Below are 19,915 nucleotides of genomic sequence, written 5' to 3' on the forward strand. Positions count from 1 at the left end.
GCCTGATATGGTAAGTACTCTGAAAGAAGGGTCTGAAGAAGGTTGAGGAGAGGCAGAAGGAACATCCCAAACTTTCCCCTTGCCTTCTCCCCAGTACAGATAAATATGTAAAACGAAAGAAAATGACAGCAGTAAGTCTTGAAGCAGAGAACAAACATGATTTCTGTCACCACCTTGGATCCAAATTGTGTTTTCTTAATAAGGGGCCAACACATTTGCACAAGAAATATAACCCAGATTGTAGAGAAGGGGGGGCTTTTTGAATCCTGCACTTGCCTTTTCTACCAGAATGTAGTACTCTTGAGAATTTCTCTTTAGCCCCAGAAGCACTGCTTCTACAACTAAGTATACAAAATATGTAAGGACTGAAAACACTGTTATTAGAAAAGAGAGAGAGAGATGGATATGGGAGGAAGGAATATGAAATGGTATGGATGGGCAAACTGGATGGGCCATATGGTCTTTATCTACCATCATTTTCTCTGTTTCTATAATAGATGCAAAATCTATGTGCTCTTAAAAATCCATGCAACTTGCTTCTGAACAAAACTTTCAGGTCATATAAGGGGCAGGGCTTAAATTTAGTGAACAAGAGAAGTCAACCAAAATAAAGCAGCCATGTGATTTGCAAAAACAGTCAAACACTGAAAAAACGTTTGTATATTACCATGTGTTTAAATAAATAAAATGTACAGACAACTACAATTCAGCATAAAAAAGGCCAAAATGTTATGCCTGTGATTAACCTGTTTTATTAGCCCTAAGAACTGCTCAGTTAAGATTTTCACTGCCCTCCAGCTGCCTCGCCACTTATAAACATCTTTGGTTTGCCTCTGGCTGGCATGGTTCAAGAATGGTTAGACACCTGCTCATTGGTATTCATTTCTGGCAACACTGTATACATATATCAGCAGAACATGAAGGTAACTGCTGGTTAAAAGAGAAGTAGGGGGTCCACACAACAAATTAATAAAAATAGATCCTCAGGATAAAATGTCTGTTAAAATACTTTACTACAAGAGAATAAAACCCAACATGGTCATGGTAATACTGAATAAAACATACAAGATACAAGTTTCATGGAACTTTCAAATCTGTTTATCCTAACTTACACCCAAATTATTGAACATTATATCTTGTCCTGTTATCATTATGTTATGTTTTATCTATTTACCCACTTCTCATTATACATAACTTTCTGTGCACCTTAACTGCAATAAGGCTGAAATTGTTATTGTGCTAATATGATTACCATGATATATTCTCATGCACCTTATTTGTTATCTATATTCTGATTTCCTTATCCCATTAATGTGATTGTTGTTGTATTATATTGTAAGCCACATTGAGCCTGCAAATAGGTGGGAAAATGTGGGATATAAATGAAGCAAATAAATAAATATTAAAACCAAATGTTCACCGTTATTTAAAATACTTGTAAATATATAAATTACATATCAGTGTTCTGTCTTCACTAAAAATGCAAAAATCACATTCATATGAAACTGCACATATAAACAACAAAATCCATTATGCTAAAAGATATACATTTCTGATACATCTTGTTTTTGATACCATATCAAATCCAAAAGGGTCCCCCCTACTTATTACTACCATTGAAATCTCATTAAATATTAACTATGTAGTATAAAAATTCTTATTTGAAAGAACTACTCAGTAAATCACCAAGATTCCACTATAATTATCATTTCAGGAATTAATTCTAATAAACAACCAGATATCTGATAGACACCCTTTTTTCTAATGTTTTCTAAAAGGCAATCCACGCCACAAAATCGGATTTTGGCTGTTCATGTAAATGCTCATCCAACCACAACAAAAATCAAATATATTCTAAAAATTATATGGGTTCAACTTCACATATCATATCTTCAGCATCATTTATAACCCATCCATCTCTTACTATTACAATTGTTTCTGATTCAATGAACAAGACTATAATCATAAATTAAAGAGTCACAATTTTTTAACACCTACTTTGTTGACACTGAATTAAGTATTGAAGTTGTTGTGCAACTACCTTATCACAAGCTCACAAGAACATCTTCACAATCCCTTTGTACTCGTTTCACTCAAGCAATTACTTTTAGTCAATTTTCTTGTTAAGGCAAGCTATTTTCAAACTGATAGGTAACTTACCAGCATATCAGCTCTCATTTGCTGCAAATGCTAGTCTCAAGGACAATGCCACCATTTAAACCCATTTCCCCACCTAATCTGCTTTACTGACAAGTGGGCCATCTCAGTTTTCTACCATGTCACCATGCAAGCCAATAAAACACAGTAAATGGTTTACTATTTATTTTTTTAAAAAATGGGTAAATCCTTGGGGTCTACTGTGTTTTTGTTTTGTGGTAGCTGCTGTTTACTAAAGCCATCTTTTATCACATAAAATTTAAGTTGCTTCTAACTGTCCTACTTAAAGTTCAAGGCACTGTGTTTGCAGCCAAGTGAGCACAATAGGCCAACATCTGAGCAGAGGCTTCCATTAAGGTTATGTCATCAAATGAGGGCCATGAGAATCTCCCAGAGCAGTACAACCTGGCTTCCAGTCAGACAAGCACAAGTGCCCCACATCCTCTGTTTATCTGCTGTTGAGCAGCACTAAGTGGGAATGGTGAGTGAACAAGATGGAGTACATGCAGTAGGAAAGGAAAGAACCAATAAAACGTAACAAAGTTGAGAAAAGAAGAGAATATGACAAATATGAAAAGAAGTAGGAGGAAGGCTATAAGGTATTGATGGAAAGCAGAGACAAAAATAAAAAATAAACACACACTGCTGAAGGATGGCAAAGGATTTAAAATGATACAGAACGATGGTTGCAGAATAGAAATTAGGAAATAGCTTGGATCCAAATCTAGCGATGGAAAGGACAACACTGCTTACAGATATGGTTTGCCCTTGTAGAGGCTTCTAGGCATCAAGAGTTCAATGAGTAAAATTTTCTTGGGAAAGCCATCAGGTATCACTAAAATGAGCTAAAAATACATCTTTTTGGCATCTTCTGGATACTTGTGACCTTGACTGGCTACTGTCAGAGACAGGATGCTGCACTCCATGGACCTTTGACTTGGCATGGCTTATATTCAGAAAAGAAAAAGGTATACCAAAAAAGTGGAAGAAAGAACAAGAAAAGAGTAGCAGAACCAGAAAATGAAGCCAGAGACAACAAACACGTTAAAAATACTTTTATTGGCTGAAAGAGAATATTAATATCCAACACAATATATCTTGATATCTGAGCCAAAATATCATGGCTTACACGCATCTCTTGTATAGAGAGTTTACATACCGGAAAAAGAGAATTTAAGGATTAATTAGGTCTTACTTGATAATGTTCTTTCCATTAGTCCTTCCCACTATTCCAGGAGCAGTGGGATAGTTGTGTCCATCAACCAGCAGGTGGAGAGAGAGAACTGAAAAACTGAGCTGAGACATATCTCTCTTGGCATCCAGTCCAGCTCCTCAGTATTTACGTAGACAACCAGTAAGGATAATACTGAGAATAAACACAGCAACCTTAAGCAACTCGCTAACCTAACACTAACCAGACAAGAAAACATATAAATCTCTCTCATCTCTGGACAATTTGTAGAGAACAAGAGATAGGCAGGAAGTAACATGCAAGGTGACAGTTGTTATTTGGCCCACTACTTCACACCAGCTAAATAAACTCATAAACCTCTGGCAGGCCTCTGGAATAGTGGGCAGAACTAATGGAAAGAAAATTATCAGGTAAGACCTAATTTCTCCTACAATTACGTAGCTTCTCACTATTCTAGAAACTGGGGGAATTATAAAAGCAATTCCTAGAGTAGGTGGGGATTCTGGTGTCACCGCCCTGAAGACCAAAGCCCCAAAACTGGATTCCAAGCATGCTGCAACATCCACACCCTGTAATGCTTGGCAAAAGTTTGCAGAGTTGACCACAGTGCTGCCCTGCAAATATCCACTGGAGACAGCAAGGTAGCCTCCACCCAGGATGTCACTATATGCCTTGTAGAATGAACCTGCGAGGCCTGAGAAGCCTGCTTGCCTGCAAACAAATAAGCTGACATAGTAGGCTCCTTCAGCCATCTAGCAATTGTGGGCCTGGAAGCCATGAGGCCAAGCCTCTGTTTACCAAAAAGCACAAAGTCTGTCCGATTTGCGAAACTCATTCATGAGTTCCAGATATCTAATGAAAGGAAGGAAATGAGTATAGGGAGACACCCACCTCTAAAAAGCAGAGCAAGGTATCCTGACTAGAAAGAGCCTGAAGGTCCGAAACCCTATGTACCAATGCAACAGCCACCAAGAATGCTGTCTTTAGCATAAGATCTTTCAAGGAAGCCTTCCAGAGTAGCTCAAAAGGAGGCTTCTGCAGAGCCCAAAAGAATAAATTAAGGTTCCATTCTGGGCAAGGTATACGAAAGGTATGCCGCAAATGGCCCACTCCCACAAGAATCGAACAATATTCAGGTGAGCCACAAGAGATTACTTCTATAGTCAGCCACTGGAACAGGCCAAAGTTGCATCTTAAACTTTTCGAAAACCCAACACCAATCCTTTCTGAAGGCCTGTCTGGAGAAATACTAGGATATGCACGATCTGAGCAGCGAAAGTCCACGCTCAGAACACTTGCCCTCGAACATCCTCCACACCCTTGCATGCATCATGGATGAGCATTTCCGAGTTGAAGCAAGGTAGCAATGACCAAATCAGAATAACCTTTTTGCCTCAGTTGAGCCCTTTTAATGGCCAAGCTGTAAGACCAAAGGGGCACAGATCCTTCATGTGAAACAGACCTTGCTTCAAGTAGGCAGGCTACCTGTGGAAAACAGAAAAAATCCCCCTTCAGCAGTTGAATCAGGTCAGTGTGACTATGAGAATTTTTTGACCTCTGTGCAATTCGATCCTTTTAAACACATGGCATACCATGGGCCAAGGAGAGAAGACATACAGTAGATATGTTTCTGGCCAGGGCTGCAGTAAGGAATCGACCTCATCGAGCCCGATTCTTTCCAATGGCTGAAGAACTCGGCCACTTTGGCATTCTGTTTTGTCACCATCATGTCCAGAAGTGGAGAACCCCCACTGGTCAACTATCAGCTAAAAACCTTGGCTGGATAGTTCCCATTCTCCCAGGTCCAAGGAATGTCTGCTGAGAAAGTCCGCCTCCACATTCAAGGACCTAGCGATGTGAGCTGCCGACAAGCAGAGTAGATTTTTTTCTGCCCAACTCATGAGGGAGGCCTCCTCGACCATCGGATGGCTGTAGGTCCCGCCTTTCTTGTTGATATAAGTCACTGCATTTGCATTGCTGGAGAAAACTTGGACCGAGGCTCCCGCCAGAAAGAAAACAAAGTTGTGCAAGGCATTCCACACTATCGTGAGCTCCAAGCGATCTAACAACCACTGAGACTCCTGTTCTGTCCATGTGCCCTATGCCAGATGTAACTTGTAATGAGCTCCCTTTGTCACCACCCCACATTGTGTTATCAGAAAGGGAGCTCCAATGGTCTGGGCAACAACCACCACTGCAAGCTCCATCTGGCAACTAGCGTCCAAGAAAGATGAAGGTCGTACTTCTGTGACACCAAAGACCAACGGCTGAGTAAAGAATCCCGTAAAGGCTGCAATGAGCCCTTGCCTATGGCACCACTTCCATCGCAACTGTCACCGAACACAGAACCTGGACATAGTCCCAGATCCTGGGCCTGCCATGACTGAGAAGATGAATCTGTTGAACCAGCTTCCACCTCCAGCTTTCCATGAGAAAGATCCTTTGCTGGGTCAACTAGAATGCCCAGATACTGTAGTGTCTGCGATGGAGTTAGTCTGCTCTTCTTGAAATTGATCGCCCAATCCACCGACTGCATGAATGAGCCAGTCAACGAGATACAGGTGAACTCTGATTTCTTGACACCAATTCCTTGACGCCACAGGAAGGATGCCCCCACCACTACCCATAACATTGGCAAATGTTCTTGGTGCAGCGGCAAGACCAAACGTCAAAGCCCTGAATTGGAGGTGACTGCCCAGCACTGCAAAACGTAGAAACCTCTAATGCGGTGGCTATATGGGTATATGCAAGTATGCCTCCTTGAGATAGAGATTGGTGAGAAATTCTCCCACTTGAACTGAAGCTATGAGTGCTCTTAGTGTTTCCATGCAAAAGTGGGACACTTGGAGGCAGCGGTTTTGACCTCTGAGATCTAAGACTAGACAAAAGGTCCCTCCCTTCCTTCCTTGGGGCAATGAAGTAGACAGAGCAACTGCCTTTTCCCTGTTTGGCATGGGGAACTGCAACAATGGCCCGGAGCATCAGCAAGGAATCTACAGTAGCCTGATCCTTGACCGCCTTGATTCCCTTTCAACAAGGAGACTGCAAGAAGAGAGGGTGGGAGAAATCTAACTTGCAATCTTCTATAAGAATATTCAGAACACACTGGTCTGACATGATTTTGGCCTACTCCTCCTGAAAACAACCTCTCACCAAAGGAAGAGAAGAGTGGACCAGCCTCGCATCACTGCAAAGCTCAGGGCGCCCCCAGCTGAGAGGAGGGCTTCCTGTCTGAATGAAAGGAAGACTGGCATGCCTGAAAGCAGGAATTCTGACCAAATTATTGACAACCAGGCCAGTACCATATGCTGTCTCAAAATTGAGGTCGAGAGCCTCCTGAAGATGGACAACCAGAGGCTTTCGTCTTATCCTCTGGCAACAGCTTTGACTTAAGATTCCTCCCCAGTTCTTTCACCAAGTTACTGAGATCGTCTACAACTATCTACTTGCCCCGAAAAGGCAGTTTAGCTAGACGTGACTTTGACACTGCATCCATTGCCCAATGCCGCAACCTGAGCTGCTGACATGCCATGACAGCCAAAGACATACCGCGGGCATAACATGTCATAAATAGCATCCGACAAGTAGGGCAACCCCGCTTCCAGCAGGGCATTATGGCTGATGCCACTTCAGAAATGCTCATGCCATGAACGAGCTACACACTGTCGCTTTAGGGCCAAACAGGCTACTTCAAAGGTTTGTTTCAGTGAGCCTTCTAGCTTCCATTCCTGTAGGTCTTTTAGGGCAATGCCCCCTTCCACCAACAAGGTGGTATTCTTAGTCACTGCTGTAACAAGGGAGTCCACCCTGGGAAGATGCAAATTTTCTTTATCCTTCGGAACCAATGGATAGAGGTGAGCCATGGCTCTTTTCACTCTCAGCCCCGTATTCGGTAAGACCCATTCTGCTGTAATCAGGTCCTGAATGTCTGGATGCATCGGGAAGGCCTTAGAAGGACCTCTAAGCCGCCTCATGATCGACAAAGATGGAACTACTAACACCGAAGCAGAAGGCTCCTGCCTCAGAAATAAGAGCACTGAGCTCCTCTTTATGAAACAACCTCGGTACTTTCGGGTCACCCCCTCCTCTGGAGGTAGCACTCCTTTCTCCCTCCTCTAACGGCTCCGATAACAATGGCTCCTCTGAATAGACTGAGGCCACATCAGATAAGGAGGGAGAAGAATAGAGTCTCATCTGCCCACTTCTGGAGGTCTAAACAAGATCTCTTAGGAACTGGAGGGGCAGTGGGGCAAGAAACAGAAGCACCCTGCAGCAACTCTGACTGTCCCTGCTTCAGTAAATAGGCTTGGTGTAAGAGCAATATAAACTCCAGAGAAAACAAAGATCCTGGTGCAGCTTAATGTTCTGTCAGGCCATGAGGTTGTAAAATGGTGGCTGTGCTCCGTGCATCATCAGACAGAGGTTATTCCTCAGTGCTAGTCAGCCCCAACAAAACGATGCCTATTCCTGTGCTCTCCTGCATCAAACTGTGCATCGGCCCTGCTGGAGAACCTGAAGTCCCCAGCATACTTAGATGCTGTGCCAAATCTGAATATGTGCTGCCGCTGTTTCCCCCATATCCTGACTTGCACGCGCTACAACAGCTGGTGGGTCCAACAGCAGGAAAACCACTTAACTGCCTCTGCGGGAGTTGCCATTCACCCCTAATGGCACAAGCGCAGCCCATGTCCCAAGTGGTGAGTCAGGATCCCTCCCCTGCACCAACTTTCAGCCCTCCAAGCGGTTCCAAATCAAGCTTTAGCTGGACTTACCACTGCCGGCTGCTCCCCCCCTCCCACACACTCACAGTCTCCACAAGTCTTACCCCAGAAGAGAAAGAATCAGGACTGATACTCTCCCCACTCTCCAGTAAACTCTTTGTTTCTCCTTTTTCTTTTTTTAAGGTTATTGTGCTGGAAAAGGAGAGCTCCACAGGAAACAGGGGAGAGGTGAAGGGAAGGAAGAAGTAAATTTGCAGGGCACCAGAGACAGGGATCTGAATACTTCAGATCCCAGATATGACTCTGTACACTCAAGCCACCCACAAAGCTCAACTGGGGACTAGAGAGTTGCACGGGGACAGAAATCTTTAACAAGTCCCTGCCCATCCCAGTGGGGAACCTAACCTAACCCCACTGCAAGTAAAAGAAATCTTTAACCCGTCCCTGCCCATCCCAGTGGGGAACCTAACCCAACCCCACTGCAAGTAATCTCCTCCATTCCGGCCCCTGCTGCACCGCAGTCACCTTGCTCCTCCTCCCAAGAAAGAGATCTGCATGAAATATTTATTTTTACTATTTTGACTTAAGAAAACCACTTGTCCCTGAAACATGCTCAAAACAGAATAATCCATTTGTACAAAAGAGACGAGGTGAAGATGTGACTCTATGTGCCCCAATAAAAGGAGAGTTTTATTTTACTTTCAATCTTTATAACACCAGGCTTCCCAAGGCATATTACAACAGTTAAGATGAACCCATCAGTAAAAAGGATATCCTCACTGAAATTTGGCCATGTATTACTATATTGTATAGAGCAGTATAGAAAAATAAGCACAAAATACTGCCTTTATTAGTGCTGTTTCTACCAGCTACAATAATTTTTGAAGCTATTTTAGTGATATTCGGTTTTTATTTCATGATATTTATATCTACATATGGGAAGCTTTCAAATAAATTAAAAAGCTGTCAAATAAGTTTTAAAAAAATATATTTTTGCCATCCACCTTTTAAGGCACTGCCTATCCAACGGGAACAGCTTTTGACTTTTTACAGATGGACCACACATAGTCAGTCCCTTATTTCTAATAATCTTTTGCTATTGTTTTCAATAGCATTTGCTATTATTTTGGGTGAACTAGTGTGGCAGCAATCTCCATCTACAGGCTTCAACCCATATAATGGGCTAGATAGCCTTTTACTGTCTCCTGTTCTCAATCTAACCTCCTTGCCCCTTACCAATCTTTTTTCCCTCCTCCCAGCACCCATCCTTTTTACAGCCCATTCTCTCCCACCCACGTACACTGAACGACTGCATCAACCTCCCCTCCAGCCTTGGGTGTCCTCTCCACACATACCTCAAGGCACCCTAGTGGTCAAGTGGCTTCTTCGGGGCAGGAAAGATCCCCACTCTTTCTTGCCTGTTGCCACTGATCCTCTTGCTGTTGCCACTTGTTTAAAATGGCTGCCAAGACTTCAAGCAGTGGCCTTGCAACCTGCCCCGCAGAAGCCACTAGACCACCAGGGTACCTTGAGGTATGTGCAAGGAGGGCACCCTGTGACTTAGGAGAGGGAAAGAAAAGCTTGGTTCGCCGTACAGTTCCACGGGAACCCCGCAGGACCTGGGTCCATCCCCGTGGGATCCTCGTGGGATTCACACTATCCCCGTTCACCTCTCTACTGGGGACCAGCTGACCAGGATCAAATCACTCAGAACCTTAGGCTGAAAAGAGTGTCCATCCACCTGCTGGAGATAGAACATACTGAGAAGCTGGACTGGATGTCAAGAGAGATATGTCTCAGCTCACTTTTCCATTCTCTGTCTCCGCCTGCTGGTTGATGGACACGACTATCCCACAGAATCTGGGATAGTGGGAAGCTACGTAATGGAATAAGCTGATTCAGCTTTTTCCAGTAAGCAATTCTTATTTCTGAAAAGGTATTCCAGCCCTGATCTGCATGGAATGTACAATGTTGTGTAGTTAAATTTCCTGAAAACAAAAACAACACATACCAGACAATATGAATCTTAAGGATCAGGAAAAGTGTATGTTTTGAAAAAAAAAAATTTAAATTTACCCAAGAAAAACTGTAGTAAATTCCCCACAAAGTACTTGCTTGCTATCTATTGGTATCACAGAAATGGGTGTTCCAGATATTTTCAACATAAATCTAGTACCTTGTGTGGTAACACAAGGCACTATGACTAGAAAACCCGCTGTCTGCAGAGCATGAAGAGGAGTTTGACTAACTCAGAGGCCTAGTGCAGCAGGATGAAAAGACAGTTTTTAGCTAGAGGTGTTGCTGAATGCCTATCAGATTTGGCCTTCAGAACACTCTCTCCCAAGCAACACAATTCTTAAAATTGGTCCTCAAACCTGTGCTTTTAAAGAGAGAAGGTTTGGTGGTGGTTTCCTGTCCAAATTCTCTCCTTAGAGGCACAGAGGCTCATAGGCCAGTGAGGACAACAGCTTTAATGGCACTGGGGCACGGGCTTAGCAATGCCCCCTAGCTGTTAATTTCAATGCCCCCTAGCTGTAGCTGCTAATTTCAATGCCATACACTCAGCAGTGACTGTCCCTAAGGTTGCTGTGCAGACTATTTCTGCTTAAAGAGGGCTGGGATGCACACAGAGAGAAGATGATAGGGAAGACTGAGTAATAGGGGCATATTTGGAGGGGAGAGTGACTTGGAAGTTTTTTGGGTTTTTTTTTTCATATTTGCAAAGAATCCCTATTAAAAACTTCCTTAGGCCACTAATACAGTTTGTTAAAAGAGGAAACTTCTTTCAGTGCACAATTTCAAATCTATGAAATGGCTGAGCTGTGTAAGGGTCCTTCTGTCCTTTAAGCCGCCACGTTATTCTGTAGCCCCAAGTCTCATTTGCATTTGTGAATATCAAGGTGTGAAGATGCCAGAGACTTACTTGTGTCATTTATATAGATATGGCTGACCTAAACTTATAAATTTTCAAAAAGTAAAGGTGAAAAAGCGCTTATTATGCAATTTGGGGGGGGGGGGGGGGGGGGAAGGGGCAACAGAGTCATTTCCTTAAAAAGTACATTCACAAGCCTGGGGTAAAATTGCTTCTAGGGCCTGAGTGACCTACAGCTCAAATTTTCATACATAGTACAGCAGCTGAACAGAGATGATCTAATGGAATGTGAGAATGGAATCATGTGATTTATTAGGCAAGAGAGATCATATTACAATCAGGAATCTCTCAACACGATCAATGGGGCAGTTCCAAAAAGATCTATGCCCGCAATTGGGTAATTCTTACTGATATGTATTGTTGATGGTAGAGGATGGGGCAGCTCTGTACTGAAACAAAAGTTTTTTGTTTCTCCATCAGTGTGCAAATCGGAGATGAGATGAGAAGGATTTTTAGTAGAAGCATAGAAACAATATAGAACACTGGCTACAGCGGTCAGTGCAATGACACAAAAAGGGAAACATGCATTCACTTATTTTACAAACAACTGTTTGTTGTTTCAGTGAAATGTAAGCCAAAAGTGAGCAATAGTGAAAAATCTAACCACTCTATGGTACAAACTATAACCAAAGTTTAAGGAGAAAAAGGCTTCAGTGACTGCTTCCGGCCAGAACACATCACTAGTCAGAAAAAACTCCTTGCCATAACAGTCATTTTTTTCAATCACCAATTTTCATATTGCAATAAACTTCAAATTTTTCTTACAATACAACTAGTGTCCATGAAAAACAGCGATTTTGAATCTTGCAAGTGCAATTATCTTAGCAAGGAGGAGCTCATCCTTTTCAAAGTGTATGCTTTGTCAGAAGTATTCAAAAACAGGCTCACAGAGGCATAGCCAGACCTCTATTTTTTTTTGTTTTGGTGGGGCTGAGCCCAAAGTGCAGGGGCACATTTTGCCCCACTTTCCCGCCACTCTCAACCTCCCCCCTCTCCCAAGACCCCAACCAGCAGAATCTTTCCTGCAGCAATATTCGATGCTGCACTGCCTGCCCAGTTGTCCAGCCCTGATGCACATGCTTGGTTTTAATGAAATTGAGCATACGTGAAGTTTACGCATGCTCAGTTTCACTAAAACTGAACATGCGTGCGGGTGAGGGGGAAAGCAGGACAGGCAGCACAGCGCCGAATATCACTGCAGGAAAGCTTCTACTGGAAAGGATTGGGGACCCCTACCAGCCAAACCAGCAGATCTTGGGGGCCTGAACCCAAAATTGGGGGGCCCAGGCCTCCAAGGTCCCCATGGATACACCACTGGGCTCTTCATAGGTCACTAGCAAATGTGGAAACAATCCACACACCATGGCACGGCACCAAGGTGTGTGGACTGTTACTAAATTTGCTCGTGTACTATGAAGCTGCTTTTGAATACTCCTGACAAAGCATACACTGTGAAATGGATGGCTTCATTGAGAAATTGATCATTTTGAGCTCCTGCTTGATAAGTGCGCTTGCAAGATTCAAAATCACAATTTTGCTGTTTTTCATGGACACTAGCTGTATTGTATATGGATATTGTAAAACAAATGTGAAGTTTTATAGCAATTTGAAAATTAATGATTGAAAAAAATGACTTATGGCAAGGAGTTTTTTTCCGACTAGTGATGTCTTCTGTGTAAGGCTCTCTGGCACATATTTTGGCCGGAAACAGTCACTGAATTCTTTTTCTCCTTGACCTTTGATTATAATTTGTACCACAGAGTGGTTGGATTTTTCACTATTGGCTTACATTTTGTTGAATTTTTGTGAGTTTTTTTAGTCAAACTAGCCAAGTCTGCTATCAAATTGCACAAATTTAAAGTCTTTAGGTGGAGGAAAGACTTCAGTAAAACCAGCACTACTATTTTGACGTAGCCACTGCATAAAACATCACAGGTCAAAACCTCCCCCTCCCAATTTTTTATGTTTTTTAATCACTTTAATCCTTTTTTTAAATAGAACTTTTTCTTAAGGTCCAAATTGAAAATGTAAACCGTTGACTTAACTTTAGTGTAGACGCTGAACTCAGTCTGGCATGTGCTCCACTTTAATCCTCTTTTTAAATAGAACTTTTTCTTAAGGCCCAAATTGAAAACATAAACAGTTGACTCAACTTTAATGTAGACGCCCTTAACTTTTAATGTAGACGCATATGCCAAACAGCATTTACATTAAAGTTAAGTCAACAGTTTACATTTTCAATTTAGACCTTAAGAAAAAGCTGTATTTAAAAAGAGGATTAACGTGATTAAAAACATAAAAACAAAAAATTGGAAGGGGAAGATGTCACGAAACGCCTAGCCACTTGCCTGGGGCAAACCCTGCGGCCACTTAGAGGGTCTATCCCCGACACCGCTCAGGTCCACCTGCACCTGGGCATGTGCTCTACAATAGCACCCTCCTCCCACTGACTGGGTCCCAACCGCCTCTGGGCAAGTCTTCCGCCCGCTCTCGTTATCCCCGGTGATTACTAGGTTACTGGGGCCACACCCCCAGTGGCCCCACAGTTCCTAGAAAGCACTTACAGACCCAACACACAAACCACCAGGATTCTTAGTCAGTCCAGACAAGCAAAGTCAATAAACTAAAAAAGGTTGATTGTCATAAAAAATATTGAACAGTGAAGAACAGATGGAAATAACAGGCAAATAACAGATAACTGAATAAAGATCAATTATAAAACAATCTAAAAATTTTATCACTACCTGGAGAGTGTCTGGGAAGTACAGGAAATATAGTTGCTCATGGGTTACAGAATATAACTGCTCACAGGGTCTCAAGTAAAGAGGTCTTTTTCTCTCTACTTCCAAATTGAGACTGGGAAAACCCCCACTATTTCCAGACTGAATTTGAGCTCTTGGGCCAATCAGAGCCCAGAACAACATTTTTTTTAAGTAGCTGGCCACATTACTGCAGGTTACTTCCTCTTTGTGTTAAACTAAAGAAGGAACAGTCATTTCTCTGTAACAGCTTTAAACATAAAACATGCACCACCTGCTGGTCAAACTAGAGAAATACACCATGAAATATAATTCACATGCTGGAAAATTCACCATTTCACCACAGGTTTCTGACTTGTGATGTGTTATACAGTGGCTACGTCAAAATAGTAGCGCTGGTTTTACTAAGTCTTTCCTCCACCTAAAAGAGACTTTAAATTTGTGCAATTTGACAGCAGACATGTGTTGCTAATACACATATACCGCCGGATTCTATATAGTGCGCCTAGTGTTCCAAGCTGAAATCCAAGCATATCCTATAACAACGCATGTAACTTAATTGGCTTAACAAGCCAATCAGCATTGTTAACAGCACTTAACAAGCAATAATGAGCACTAATTGGCAATAATTAGAATGTATGTGCACAAATCCCTAAGCGTATTCTGTAACGCACTGCGTCTAAATTTTAATGCATGCAGGCAAAAAGGGGAGTGGTTATGGGCAGGGAAATGGGCGTTTCGAGAGCATTCCATGTACTGTTATAGAATATGGCCCACTGCACATAAATCTACATGTAAGGATTTACACCACGTTTTCGTTGATGTAAATGGATATGCCTACTTTTAGGCGCTGTGAAATAGACTAAGCATATTCCATATATACTGCACCTAAATCTAGGCGCCGCTTATAGAATACGCTTAGGTGGAAATGTTTAGCGTGCAGATTTTTTAGGCGCCTTATATAGAATCTGGCCCATAGTCTGCATGCCAGTCAGTATTGTGAGTTTTTTAGTGCCATTTATGACTTGTTGTTTCAGTGAGCCGTATCTGGAGGTGAGTTTGTCTATATATTTTAAAGGGATTCAAACATACAAAACATGTAACCCCAGATCCCAGTTTACCATGTCTCTCAGAATAAAAGTACTTACCCCCAATCTGGGCTCAGTATGTTCTCTGCCGCTTATTAGACTCACTCCTTGGAGAGTCTGCTGGCATCACTTTCAGCTTCACTCCATTCACCACCTTTCCATGTAAAGTAGTCATGGCATCTTTAGCACCTGTTTTGTCAGAAAATTTGGCATATCCCACATTCTTTCCTGGCACCAAGTACACTTCTATTAAATGTCCAAAACGACTGCAAATAAAAAAAAAAAGGAAGTCTGTAAACATATAAAAAGTTTTATATTCACAGTCCGGAAAAAAACAAGACCCCCCAATAGTTTTCCAAATAAACCAAAAACAAATGTGCAATTATTTAAAAAATTATCACTATTACTGACAGGTGTTACTGCAAGATACTGTAAAAACTGGATAAGCCCTGTTTTCAAAATGACATCTTTCAGGAAGTGACCATTAAGATCCGTTTTAATAAAATGGCGGTTAGTGAAAAAGATAAATTTGCAATTAAATTTTTGCGACAATGTAACGTATACGGTGCAAAGCTTTTACTAAGGAAGTTTCCTAATAAAGGTTAGACTAATGTATTTTCAAAGGTCATACTAAATGTTTAAACAATTGCACAGAATTTTGAAACTATGTAAGGGGTCCTGTTTTTTCTGGACACTGTGTAGTGCAGACTATAGTTTAGCTTAGTTTATTGAGGCTTAATACACCGCCCTTCAACAAACAATCAGAGCTATGTACAAAACAAAAACAAACAAACAAATAAACCCAAGGAATAAAACGGAACTACATTCAAATCAGGAAAAAGATAGCAAAGACAGAAATCAACTACAGGGAGGGCTGGAGGGACTTATCTGGCCCCAGGACTGGCAGCCGGGCAAGATCAATCAGGCGTGAGGAAAGGGAATGCCTGGGAAAATAAATGGGACTTAAGGAGAACCCGAAAGGAAGAAGATGACTCAAGATGGAGATCAACTGCAAAATCACATCAAACACCAGGAATCTTCACACCTATTACCAAATGCACCAAGAAAGTAATATGAAAAAAGATCTTCAAGTTAAAAACACTAGGAGGAAAAACCCTCAATGAGCCAGATCCGCTTTAACATCTGCTATCAAATAATGGGTGCAGTCCTATCATAGGCATAAAAAACCTCCTGTGTATTTACTTAACTTTACTTGAAAAATCACTTTATTCAAAAAGCAAGCATAAATTGTACTTAGCTTGTATCAGAAAGTAGCCACTCTGCATAAAACTGCCCCAATTGTCCGATGATGGCCAGCATTTTGTCCACCTGCATTAGGGGATATGTAAAGTACAATGCACGCTAACATGCTCGGCTTGCACAGATGCATGGTATACCGAGAACCTCGAAACACATTATCTGTGCAAGAACTCCTAGAACTGATTACTCAAGTGACCCTGAATTACCCTAGGCTGGTGATCATGGGAGATTTCAATCTACACATCAAAACCCCAGATACAACCACAGCTGCCTTTCTTGACATGATGACAGCACTAGGATTTACAAAGGTGATCAATTCTCCAACCCACGAAAAGGGTCACATACTAAACCTGGTATTTTATAAAGGGGTGGATATCCCAGAATTCTGGGATAATAGTATTGAAATAACACTCCTATCATGGTCAGACCATTTTCTAATTACATTTTCCCCTAAGTGACCACCTGAAACAAATGGCACCTCCCAGAGTTTGGAAGGAGATCAGAGACAAAAAAAAGCTGACCACTGAGAATTTCCTAGAAGCCTTGGACTACCCACATATGGATGAAAAGACAAATACAGTGTCAGAACAGGTTGAAATTTGGAATATACACTTAGCCAAGACCTTAGAGAAAACGGTATCACTATAAAAGGTCTTATGCCCCACTCACAAACGCTCACCTTGGTTTTCTCTAGAACTTCGGATCCTTAAACACGAAGGACGGAAACTGGAAAGGAGATGGAATAAATCTCGCCTGGATGAAAACAGGCTAAACTGTAGGACGCACACGACAAAGTACCGCCAAGCCTTAACAGCAACCAAAAAACAATATTTCTCTCAATGCATTGCACAGGTTCCAATTCAACTAAGCAGTTGTTCAGTATAGTAAACAGCCTACTGCAACCCCCACAACAGAACCAGCCTGCCCAGTCTAAACTGAACTGCAATGATTTTGCTGCATACTTTGCCAACAAAATTAAAAGTTTCCACCAGGATCTACAGACAATCCCACCAAGTTTCCAATCAGTTAACCAGGAGTGCACAAACTCGCCCCCTCCTGACAGAGACAAATGGGACACTTTTACCCCAATGACAGAGAAGAGCCTTGACAAAATACTAAGAGACCTTCGACCAACTACCTGCTCCCTCGACCCCCTACCCATCAAAGGTAAGTACAGCAGGTAAGTGTGGGCCTCGTAGTAAGCGAACCAAAAATTGTGAATGCCTCTCTTTCTAATGGGCAACTACCAACAGAATTGAAAAGGGCAGTGGTTCACCCTTTGCTAAAAAAAAAAAACAACCTTGACCAGGACAAACTTGAAAGTTACCAGCCAATATTCAACAAAACTTTTAGAACAAACAGTCTGTGTTCAACTTAATGACTGGCTAGAAGACAGAAAATGGCTAGATCCATGTCAATCTGAATTCAGAACAGGTTATGGAACAGAAACGGTCCTCATATCCCTACTAGATGATCTTCACAGAAACTGAGTCAGGGGATTCACCTCGGTATTAATACTGCTAGATTTCTCAGAAACTTTTCACACTGTGGATCATATCATGCTAGCACAACTGACAGAAACAGGTATCAATGAAACAGTATCTGCCTTGTTCAGATCCTATCTATCAGACAGGCAACAATCCATAAGGTTTGGCAGCAACTCATCACCACCATGAGCACTGACCTGTGGGGTACCACAAGGATCGATACTGTCACCTATTCTGTTCAATATCAACCTCAAGCCACTAGCTGAGCTGATTCGGTCAATGAATGATCAGTTCTACATCTAAGCAGATGATGTGCAGCTACTCATACCCATTGAACCCCACCTACCTACAGCCTTGAATAAACTGACTACTTGTCTAATATCAATTCAAGAATGGGCTAAACACAACAAAATTTGCCTAAATCCAAGTAAAACCGAGCTTCTCTGGGTCCCTAACATGAGTGGATACATATTCAACATCAAAATCTCTTTTGGGAAGTACAACCTCCCCTTCAAATCACAAGTCAGGAACCTTGGAATACAGTTATATTCAACACTTACTCTGATTCCCCAAATTCAAGCAATCTTCAAGAGTTGCTTCTACTATTTGCAACAGCTACGCTGCCTCTCTTTACATCGAGAAGATAAATCTTAGCCCAGCTGTGCATGCCATAACAACATCAAGACTGGATTACTGCAATGCACTATACAACAGTTTGACTACAAAGGACCTGCAGTTAATTCAGAATGCTGCAGTAAGACTCAAAGAAGGTTGCAAGCGTTGTGACCACATCACACCATTTTTGCAAAAACTTTGTTGGCTACCAGTACAATATAGGACTAAATTTAAAACTCTATGTCTGATCTTCAAGGCCCTTAAAGGAAATGGCCTGGAGTACCTGAAGAATAGAATGATCCTCTACACACCGCCAAGGACACTAATGTCCTCTCAAGGACTATCAATAACTACACCCTCTCCAAAAGACAATGATACCTGCAAGCGAGCCTTCTCCAAAGTAGCCCCCCCCCCCCCCCACTCTGGAATGCACTGCCTGAAAGGCTCTGTTTAACACAAGACTATCTCTACTTCAGAAGTAACTAACTTGTTAGTCTCACTCACGCACACAAGGAGTGACACGGGCTGCACAAACCGCAGCAGGACGTGTTTAGCCACTCCTACCTTGAGATAATATTTAACCATCTCTCTGACCTCATGTGCAACTTTCTTTAAATTAGTCACCTTACTTTCTAACTCTTCTTACTCTCTTACCTGTCGATATGTTCCATCTTTGCTTATACCCTTCACTATCAATTAAAATATTCTATTACGTATTGTGTTGACATTGTAAGTAGTATGTCATACTTTGTATTGTTATTTGAATATTTTTACTGCTGTAATTGCCTATTGTTCATGTTTGATCTATCCTTACTGTACACCGCCATGAGTGAATTCTTCAAAAAGGCGGTAAATAAATCTTAATAAATAAATAAATAAAATAAATAAATACACCAATCTGTTGTAACCCTTTGTTCTCTCCTGTGTTGGAGTCCCCTATATTTAGAGTTTGGAAGCAGCAGGGTCTAAATAAATGGGGCCAGATGTATGATGAAGATTCCATTATCCCTTTTGCAACCTTGGAGAGAAATTACAATTTACTGAAGACTCATTTTTATGTTATTTGCAACTAAAACATCTTTTATCTTCCAAAGAATTAAAGAAACGTCTGGCAGTACTATACATTCTTGGAGGATGTGTGTAAGGATTTTCGCTATACCAAGCATTTAGAGGGAAGGCTCTATGGTCGTCATAAGGATTTTAATCATAGGTGGAAATGGGAGCAGGAGTTTGGTGTGGTGTTTTCTCCTGAAAAGTGGGACTCAATGGAAAAGTCTTTGGCTACCATTACAATCACTTCCAATTTATTACAAGATTCTATACTGTTGGTACTTAATGCCAGACCATATTAGCCGTTTGTATCTGCAAGCTCTTCATCCATAGATGGTGGAGATGTGGTTCCACGGGAACATTGGGACATGTGTGGTGGACCTGTCCGAAGGCCAAGGCTTTTTGGAAGAGCATACGCTTCTAGATCCTTTGTATTACGGGCTTAAAAGTGCCATGGGACACTGGGATTTTTCTTTTTAATAGGGCTATCCCAGGTTTCAAGGCTCAAACTGGTTTGACATCTCTTGCACACTGCTGACACTGTGGTGGCCTGGAAGGTTCCAGGAGCACCATCACTGCTTAAGTGGAGGGTTAAGGTTCGCTACATGTATGTATGTTGTATATATATATATATATATATATATATATATATAT

At 41.8% G+C, this 19,915-nt stretch overlaps 1 protein-coding gene across 1 annotated transcript in view; it reads right to left on the bottom strand.

The window, feature by feature from the left end:
• Positions 1 to 19,915, bottom strand: part of RBM45 (RNA binding motif protein 45) — a 95,928-nt gene that overhangs the window by 19,315 nt on the left and 56,698 nt on the right. The window contains 1 exon segment of the mRNA XM_030210623.1: positions 14,910 to 15,115. Coding sequence (XP_030066483.1) covers positions 14,923 to 15,115 — 193 coding nt within the window. The 3' untranslated portion in view covers positions 14,910 to 14,922.

The sequence above is a fragment of the Microcaecilia unicolor genome, chromosome 7, assembly GCF_901765095.1.
Source record: "Microcaecilia unicolor chromosome 7, aMicUni1.1, whole genome shotgun sequence".
Classification (NCBI taxonomy): Eukaryota; Metazoa; Chordata; class Amphibia; order Gymnophiona; family Siphonopidae; genus Microcaecilia; species Microcaecilia unicolor.